Source organism: Gavialis gangeticus, unplaced genomic scaffold (genome assembly GCF_001723915.1).
Source record: "Gavialis gangeticus isolate Ggan-Ray unplaced genomic scaffold, GavGan_comp1, whole genome shotgun sequence".
Classification (NCBI taxonomy): Eukaryota; Metazoa; Chordata; order Crocodylia; family Gavialidae; genus Gavialis; species Gavialis gangeticus.
Genome location: NW_017728992.1, coordinates 54017429 through 54027619, shown reverse-complemented (window position 1 = coordinate 54027619; position 10191 = coordinate 54017429). Strand labels below are relative to the sequence as shown.

Here is a 10191-nt window from a genome sequence, read left to right as displayed (position 1 = left end):
AATGATATCTGGTGCATATGAATGGCATAGCACTGTTGTAATGTATGTATGACATTGTAGCCTAGGTTGGCATATCTTCTGAAAGGTGGCTAAGTTTCAAGTTAATTATATCATGGTGACTGATTTGATTAGGTTGATACTTTCTCTTTCCTAGAGAGAGAGAGAGAGAGAGTGTGTGTGTGTGTGTGTGTGTGTGTGTGTGTGTGTGTGTGTGTGTGTGTGTAATATTTAGTTTCCTAGACACAGTGAACACTGATTTTGATCCTAAATATTTATTTTCTTATAAATGACACTGAAATAAAGAGGTGCAATAAGGCATGGAGAAAAAACACAGAAAGTACATGCACTGCATTTAGCAAATTGAGCTATACATAAAAATGTATAAATTCTCTTTTAGGAATAGCTCCATTTTAGTTCTGTTAAAGAACCAAAGCCTCTGTCATATTTTGATGATATATTTGCTGTATTGCAGTCTTTGAAGAAACTGAATCATGCCAATGTAATAAAACTGAAAGAAGTTATCCGAGAAAATGACTACCTTTATTTTGTGTTTGAATATATGAAGGAAAATCTGTATCAGTTAATGAAAGACAGGTATGTCTGTTTGGTAAAGCAGTAGGTTATGGTATTTTCTGTTTTATTAATGACTAGTAGTGGTATCTTGAGCATATGTAACTGTATAAATATCATTCCGTCAATAATGGATTCAGATTGCTAAAAATATGGGACTGCATACTATCATTAGGGTTTCCTGAGCTTCCATCAAAGTGGATGGAAGTTGTACCTGTGTATCCCTAGAGAACAAATCGGTCTTGTTTACCTTTTGGTATATTTGGAATAACACAACCAGATAAGCCATTATGAGATAATTGCATGAATTCAATGTGTACTAAGTTGCAATGGATTTTTTTTAAAACAACCCAAACTAGTTTTTCTTAATTCTTATTTTTTGCATAAAAAAATTAAACCATATCACATACTGCATATGCTCTTTATTTTGGTTTAAGAATGGTGACACAAATGAATCTCATGCACAAACAAAATTTGACATTTTAGCCCTTATGGAAGCATATCTCCCATATCAGATTTCTTGAAAAAGGGTTCCGTGTTAGGTCCCATACTGTTAATATACATGTTTTGCTTTTGTTCTTTTGCCCTTGAAGTTCTTTTGCTTCATAATATATTTTGCCAAATGTCAAAAATGCAGGTGCTGTGTTATATCAAAATTTTGATTAAAAAAATTACTTGAAATTAAATTGTTTCTTTGCAGGAACAAGTTGTTCCCTGAGCCAGTCATCAGAAACATTATGTATCAGATATTACAAGGACTAGCTTTTATCCATAAGCATGGTAAGTTTCTTGATAGTTTAATTGTGTTGTCCTTTGAGGACTAAGACAATGCACAATAACTGTAAAAAAACCTATGCAGCTGGAGTTACAGACTGAACTGGTTGCAATTTACTGTATTAGAGATTAAATATGATTGTTCTTTGATTATTTTTTAAATTGGTTTCAGTTATTCTAAAATATTTTTTTTAAAATCTCAAGAAACCCATTAAGCTATTTATTACCATCAATGAACTTTGCCAGTCCTGGAGTTCAGCATTAAAAAGCCATTTTTTTGAAAGCTGCTATACGTTTTCTTTAGTGTTTAATGATAGCATATTAATGCTAAAATGTGCTTAAAGAGTTTTAGTAATTTCTTTTTTTTTTCCATAATCACATTAATTTTGAAGGAGGGTTCATTAAAAAAACAAAAGAAACCAAAAAGCTTTGTTCTAATGAATCCCAAAGCAAATGTCATACCTTAGAGAACTTCTGAATAAAGCAATGCCATAATTTTCCTCCTCCTTTCCCTCTCCCTCCATACATATTTTCACAGGTTTTTTCCATCGGGATATGAAGCCTGAAAACCTTCTGTGTATGGGGCCAGACCTTGTGAAAATTGCTGATTTTGGTTTGGCTAGAGAACTTAGGTCTCAACCACCATACACAGACTATGTTTCTACGAGGTGGTAAGTGACATAAACACAATCTTAATTTATCCTTTTCTTTTACATCTACTTCTGAATTTGGCCTGTTATTTCTTTCCATCTCCATAGGTATCGAGCACCTGAAGTCTTGCTGAGATCTTCTGTTTATAGTTCTCCTATTGATATATGGGCAGTTGGCAGCATCATGGCTGAACTGTACACACTAAGACCTCTCTTCCCAGGCACAAGTGAAGTAGATGAAATCTTCAAAATTTGCCAAGTGTTAGGGGCCCCAAAGAAGGTAAGCTGCTGTGCAGACTTATATAGCAGTAAGAATTATGGAGAATGAAATAAATGGATTGTATTGGATTCCGTCTTACTTTCAAGGGATGTGTAGAAGTGATTGTTCTTATGATTGCTTCTCCATATTATTCATTCTTTCTGGAGTGTTTTGTTTGCTTCTGTTGGGGCATGAAATATTGCTTTTTTATGTATTAGCATCCTTCTTTGTGGTGTACTTCTACATGCCTCTACTCTTTGTCATTGTAAAATTCAGACTGGTCTAGGCTTTACAAATATTAACATGCAGAAATTCTTTTCTAAGATTTCATCTATCACAGCTGCCTTTTTCTCACTTAGGTCATAATTCTCTCATGGTGTTAACCCAAATTATTGGTATACAAATTATTTGGATCTCATAAATAGAAATTATGCCATAAAGTGGGGAAAAATGCAGCTGGAGCACATGAATTCTTAAAATACAAAACTTCAGATTTCATATAAAATATTCTTAGCAAAGAAGGAAAAATGTTGACAGCATAATAGAGTTAAATTGTTCTTCAGGCAAAAGATGCTATTTAAAGTCCAAAATTTGAAAACTAAAGGTTAGTATTGTGCCTGTAAAAATCTGCATATGTGTAATGGTATTTGCACATGTGCCCATGTGTGCACTCACAAATCCAGAAATTGCTTGAACAAATGGGTGAAGGTGAACAATTTTTAGTGCATAGGAAACAAATAACTGGGGGTGGTATAACAGAGTTTGGAATAGAAAAGATGAGAAAAGCAAAGCAGCACAAAGAAAAATGGAATGGGACTGTAAAACATGAGAGAACGCACTGGGTTTAAACGAGAGCAGAGTGAAATGTTGAGGGTGGAAGTGAGGAGTTAAAACTTGGTATAGAAGGTAATAAAAAGCAGTGAAGGGATTCCTGGGGCATTGGTTTGAGATGGTGGGAGGGACAAGTGGAGGAAAACAATTTTACCTGAAGAATTTTGGGTAGACTGAAGAACAGCTGTATAATGTACATTACCTGAATGCCAAAGAGAAGGAAACTCCAGTAGCTAAGCCTAAAGATGACAGACATAGCAATGGGAATGGACACAAACAGGTATGTCAGAGGTAGACTTGATGTGATGCAGTGAGATCCTGCTGAAAGAAGTAATGGGGGAGAGAGAGAGAAGAAAAGAAGCGAGAGGATGGTACTAACCTTATGACACTAGCTAAAAGGTAAAAATGTTATTACTGTATCCGGCTTGTGTCTTGTAGTGTTTAAAGTTATCTAGGCACCATACAAAGATAAAATAAGGTATGGATCTGGTCTGTGAGGGAGAAAAGTAAGTCTGACAGAGTATGATTGGCTGTAAACAGAGCTTGAAGTTGTGGGAAAGTATCCAAGAGGAGATACTGAAAGAGGTGAAAATAGCAAGTGGTTAGTAATAGAGAATCTGGTGATAACTGAACCTGTAGCAAGACACAGGAATTACGAAGTGTAAACGGACACAAGTTTGCTTCAGAAACTGGCAGTGAAAAATACTGTGCAGCATAAACCCAGGAATAACTCCTGGGTTTTCATCATCATCAAAGTCCTCTTTGACTAGTAATGAAAAATGTGTTTCTTTTAATGGCCCAAGTCCAGAATTAACACAGAAGGAAGAAAGGTATGTATGCTGTGAATGAAGCCTATCTGTTAAAGAAAGCCAAACATTAACTTTTGGAACATTTTCAGTACTGAGTGAAAGCAGGTGAGGGATTAGATGCTAAGCTGTGATTCCAAGTTTTTCTGCTGCTTTGGCAATACAAAGAAGCCAGAGAAAACAGTGGTCTCCCTTTTTTAGGGATTCCCCTAGTATACAGTTGTCCCATGCTTTCCATGCAGCCATCAGTGTAAGTGATTGAGTAGGGACAAATCTGAAATATGTTATGCTCCAGTGGTCCTAAGCTAAATAGTGGTCCCTTCTGGGGGCCATCACTAGCCAGCCTCTTTAGAACAGTTTCTAGGCTGTTCTGAAGTGCTCCAGGGACTGAGATTGCTATTAAGCCCGCCCCAGGATCAGGAAACTGTAAATTGGCTCCTTTGTGGCTGTCTCTTCCTCTGGGTGGAATTGAGAGGCTGTCCCTTTATAACAATGCTATGATATTCTTGTGAAAAATCTGATTGCTGGTAGCACTGAACGAAGAGATTGTTAGATCTTATCATAATTAGCATAGTAAATGATATATTTGATGCCAATGAAATGTGCTACTTCATGAAGAGGCACAAAAGTTACATTAGGCAGTTTCCTCCTGTGGCCAAGGTTTTCCACAAATCTTAATTTTTAAAAATGCACATTTTTAATGCAATCCATTTTGCATTATTACTTGTTATTTTTTCATGTAACAATAGTCGCCTTTCTAATTAGCCTTTCTTTTCTTTACTTTAACCCATTAGTGAGTCATAACTCCTGTTTATTAATCTGAAAGTGGTTGCGGTATTACAGTTAGTGGCTTGTAGCGTCATGCACAGACTGAACAGGCTGAGAGGTTGCATTTCAGTGGGAGTCCTGTGCACAGTTAGCTTTTGGAATCATTTATTTATTCATTTATTTGATTTATATGCTGCCTGTCCCAGCAGAAGCTTAAATGTGTCAAAGATATGTAGCCATATGCAGTAGTCCTATAGTTAATCATTGTCATGGCAAGCGTTGAAACTGCACTATAAAAATAGTATAGTGTTGTTAATAAATTGTCTGCCCCATGCCCCTCATTTTGCACAATCCTGAAAATTTAAATCAATAAAAATTGAAATAAATGCTTAAACAAGAACATAGATATTATCAGTCAGAATTTAAAAAAAATAAAAATTGAATTCTGTCAAGCCTGTGTGTGTCACAGTAGTCAGTAATGCATTCCCCCTAGGACATTTGCAGGTATTGTGAATGTCTTCTGCAAGATGAATTTCAGGCACTTGGGCTATGTACCTCAGGTTTAATTCAGACCAATTATTTAAAAATATATATATAAAAAAATTAATATAGTGTTTTAACTCCCATTCTTATTGTGATTGATTCCTCCCACCCTCTCTTTAACAGAGTGACTGGCCAGAAGGATACCAACTTGCATCTACCATGAATTTCCGCTTCCCTCAGTGTGTCCCTGTACATCTAAAAACTCTCATTCCAAACGCTAGCAATGAGGCATTGAGGCTTATGAGTGATATGCTGAACTGGGATCCAAAGAAACGACCTACAGCAAGTCAGGTACCCAGCTAATCGTTTTTATGGCACTTTACATTCTTGAATTGTCTTATATACTGATGCTAGTTGGTAATCACAATACTGTATATGCATAAAAATCATCCCCTCATGTTGTAGATCTGAGAAACATGAGTCAGAGAGGGGTAAAGGACAGTATATTCAAATATAGTGGCTCGTAATATAGCTGAATTTGCAAGTTCTTGCTGCCATTTGGTCTTTTCCACTGGTTTCATCTGAGAATAGCTCACATATTCAGGGTACATGGGTTATTTTAGCCACCAACTTGCTATAACTTTGAGCAAGTCAGTTACCTTGTCTTTGCTGCCTTTCACCCACTCCATTATATTTTTTAAAAGGTTAATAATAAAGCCTTCTTTTGTAAACTACTTTTAGGTCTATGAATGCAAAGTGGTATATCAGAACTAAGCCTTATTTACATTATTAAATGCAAAATGAACCTTACTAAGCAACCAGGGACAAGCTTCTTTGTATAATTAACTGTATAATTAATAAAACCCCTAAGTATATATATTTCCTAGCACCACAGATGTTTAAACTCTGTTAACAAAGTATTTTGAGTCTAATATCATCATAAAATTATATCTTCATAGGACAGTGCAGTGTCTTGTGCCATTATCCAAGCTAAAGTGTGTTAATACAGTTACCAGAAGCAGTATAGCTGCACTAGTGTTCCACTCCAGCCAGGCTAATCAACCTTGCTTCTCCAGAGAACTAGTAATTAGCTTAGGTACTGCACTGGTGCAACTAGACTGCATATCTCCACGTGGCATTGCACTGCACTGGGTGCATCTACATATGCTATTAATACACTTTAGGCTTACTATGCAGTAAGCCTTCTTTGGGAACATGTCTACACGTGCACTCCCCTGCAGCAGCCCTGCAGAAACTGTCAGCTAGATTTCAGCACCCTTTCTTGCACAACATTCACCATCAGACCCATCCTATATTACCCCTTTTCCCCACTGGATCAAATCTCAAATTTATACCTTTCCATTTACCCCATTTTAGACATATGAGGACATTTTATGTCCACCTCGCACCTGTGCTCTAGATTTGGCATATATAAATGTAGAAGCCTCTAGTGAGTGAAGAAGGCACTGCATTTCTGTTACTGTAGAATGTATTCAATATATTTCATTCTTTTTCAGGCATTGAGGTATCCTTATTTTCAAGTTGGCCAAGTTTTAGGACCTCCTCCACAATATTTGGAACAGAAACAGTGTCCTGCTAAACCACTTCAGTCAACTGAGCCAAAGCCAATTCCACCCAAATTAGAACCTGTATCAAAACTAGATTCTGTATCCAAGCCAGAATCTCTGTCTTCACCTGATGCATCTGACAATGCTCAGCCACAGCCTGTGTCAAAGATTAATCAGCAGCCTCTCCAGCAAATTCAGCTACAACAGAATACAACCAACCAACAGCTCTCCAAACAGCAGCAGCCCCTACAGCCACAGCCATTTCTTCCAACCATCAACAAATGCTCATCACCAGTAAGTTGTTTCCAATTAACAGAGCACATAATGGAATATGCTGTGAAAACAATTGCATATGAAAATGATGAGTTACCTATAGTACAACTACTAGACATCTTTAAAGAAAAAAGGATGACACTTTCTATTATAAGTCCATCAGTAAATAGATTATCAAGGGTTAACAAGTAATTAATACTTTAATAAATGGTTAATTGTTATGGTATCTGACAGAACAATAAGTTGCTTACAAATCATCATTATAACTCCTATCAATGCACTTTGTAACATTTGTTGCACTTATGACAGACATGAGCAGTAACATCTATTAATCATTTATTGGTCCTTGATAAATTATTTATAAAGGAACTATGAATATAAGGAGTTTTCAGTAAAGGTTAAATAACCACATGAAGAGGTAAACTGTTGCATTTTTTGGTTGAAGCAGGAAGCTGGATTAGAGATTTAAGAAGGGCCTTGTAGCCCTGTTATTTATGAGACGGTATTCCAACTATGGTCTGTGAGCTTCTATTAGACCTTATACTGACTGCCCAAGTAATATTTAAATACTATGAATGTCACTGAATGCAGTACTTCTCAGGGTCAGACTCTTCAACCTGTAAATGATAAATTAATTCCTGAACTTTTAATATTTTGATGATTTGAAGACTGCAAAACCATTGTTGGTTGGTTGGTTTTTAAAGGATGGGGATGATGGTTGTTTCCAGAATTCAGCAAAGGGATGATTCATCTACAGGGGAATGAAGGTAGCTTTAAAACCTGGTTGGAACTTCATAGAATATCCAGTGGTAGAGGGAATTGTGGAAAGAATTCTTTGACCTGACCATCTTTCCCAAGATGGGCCTCACTATTGGGAGTTGTTCACTTGGCATTTGACCCCTCGTGTTATGACTGTTGTGAGTAACCTACACTAGTGTTGCCTCCTCTTCTGACCAACTTTCATCTCCCAGGGGTTTAAGGCATAAGGTTCTGCAGGCTTGTATGAAGAAGTGAATTGGGCCCAGTAGGTAGGTCCCAGTATGATTCCTAAATGGGACTGCTTTAGGCACATTTGGTCAATTGGGGCTTGATCCCAGAATTAAGCCACATACAGAAATTACATTGACATTACTGCCTGTTAGAAGCATTCCAAGATTAGATCACAGATTATATTCACACGAGGAATAAAAATGCTCTCCAAACACTTTTGGTACATTCTGGGAGGAAATTAACTAGAAATTTAAATATAAAATTAGAGAATGATTTTAAAGCTTTTTTTTCTGTTCAAAATAGAACCAAGGAGCCAGTGGCCCTCAAAACAGTTCAGTGGGTCTTAAAAATTGTAGGAGAAGATGGGGGCAGACTTTGTTAAAGACTACAGACAGTTGGGAGGACTTGGATGACTCAGAATTTGGAATTTCATATTCCAAGAAGCCCAGCATTGCACTCTTAAAGGAAAAGAAAACAAAGGATTCTCTCTTTATGTAAGTCCTGTCATTATATTAAACAAGTAGTTTACAACACTTCTTAGTTTACCTTCTTCAGCTGATTTAAGTGTTCAGTAGAACATAACTGCTAAGCCTGAGGAAAAAATGGTTAGTGGGGCTATATAGGTGTTAGCATGCAGAACAGCATCAGGTTTGAGGCCCATGTGTCAAGAGAGTTTTGTCTAAGGCCCTCTGGCCTTGACTAAAATCCAGAGGCATTTAAATTTGACAGCATTTCTTTTATCCACTAAATTAGGGACAAATTTTCTCAATGATAATATTTCCTTACTCTTAAAGGAATCCTGTTGAAATCAACTGGACTGCCTAGGTATAAGAATGGCAGAATGGGGCTCTACCATTTTTTTCTGTTAATACTCAGATTTGTCTGACATAATTTACAGTTCATAAATCTTTTTCTAACCACTCTTTTTCTTCTGTGGTGCTACTTAACAAAATGATAAGCATTGCTAGGAATGCTTTTAATTCCCATAAAAAAAAATTTCCATTTTCTCCCCCCTCAGCCCCTTAATAGTTCCCTATCATAATAGCCCCTAATTCTTCATGAACTTTAATTCTCAGTAATTCAGTAAGGTGAGTAGTTTATTAATGAAACTTTGTGGGCATGTCCACACATGCAAGCACGTGCGCTTGCAGCAGCTCAAATAGAAGCGGCACAGATTTGAGTCAGGGCTTTTTGCCTCAGTGCATGTGCCCAGACGTGCACTTTGGTATGGGGCAAATTGTGCCCCTTGGGGCAAAATAACCCTGCCCAGCTCCTCCTGGATCTGCAGCCAAGGGGAGCTAAAGCCCAGGGCAAGCACCTGTGCTGGCCCTAGCTGTATAAAAACCTGCCCTGGCCAGCAGCTCAGGCATGGGCAACTGGTGCCTCCCGAGTCTGGGGGGGGCACCAGCAGGGCACAGCCAGGGGGAGGGGTGGGGACGCAACTCCTCCAGCTGTGCCTGTGTCTGTCCCACTGGGGGGGACCACGGGAGAAGCCCCCATGGCTGCCCTGCTCGGCCCCATCCCCTGCCCGGCCCCAGCCTAGTCCTGGCACTTAAACCTCCCCCACAAAAAAACACCCCTGAATTCACCGGCTCCAGCAGTAGGCATCAGGGCCTCTGAGGTCTCGTGGCAGAGCCCCCCCATGCAGCGTGGGGCAGTGGGAGGTGGGGGCAGTGGGTATCCCCCCACTTGGCACCTGCGTGGCAGCTGTCTCATGGTGTGGGTGCAGTATGGCTTGACAGGGCACTGTGCACTGTCTGGGAGCTGGGACAGCTCCACCTGTCAGTTGGAGCCCGGCACTGCTCAGCCCCAGTGGCCCCAGCTCCCAAAGAGCATGCAGCACCCTGCTGAGCTACGTTGCACCTGCGCCATGGGGCAGCTGCCGCGTAGATGCTGGGTGGTGGGGGGGGGCGATCCCTGCTGCCCCTAGGCTGGGGCCAGGTGGGGGAAGGGGCTGGGCCAGCAGCTCAGTCTGGGGGTCACCAGCGGGGCATGACCAGGGAGTGGGGGGCTCAGTGGCCAGCCAGCAATTAGTTGGGGGTGGGAAGGAGTCCCAGCAGCATGGAGCCAATTTCAGGGGGGGCATGAGCGCTCTTCGTGCCCCCCTACCAGCCGAAGCACTCACTCTCAGAGGAGGCACATGCCCCCTGTCACAGGACACTCCCGTGCCCTGCTCCTAGGGGGTTATAAACTTAAGGAGGGAGGTGTGTCGCAGTACA

At 39.5% G+C, this 10191-nt stretch overlaps 1 protein-coding gene across 4 annotated transcripts in view; it reads left to right on the top strand.

Moving 5' to 3' along the window:
- Window positions 1-10191, top strand: part of MAK (male germ cell associated kinase) — a 47011-nt gene that overhangs the window by 18931 nt on the left and 17889 nt on the right. For all 4 annotated transcript variants that reach the window (XM_019522515.1, XM_019522497.1, XM_019522488.1 and 1 more), the window contains exons 4-10: window positions 473-594; window positions 1271-1350; window positions 1883-2015; window positions 2103-2274; window positions 5325-5492; window positions 6659-7003; window positions 8276-8466. In XM_019522515.1, the coding sequence (XP_019378060.1) occupies window positions 473-594; window positions 1271-1350; window positions 1883-2015; window positions 2103-2274; window positions 5325-5492; window positions 6659-7003; window positions 8276-8466 (1211 nt within the window). The remainder of the gene's footprint in view (window positions 1-472; window positions 595-1270; window positions 1351-1882; window positions 2016-2102; window positions 2275-5324; window positions 5493-6658; window positions 7004-8275; window positions 8467-10191) is intronic.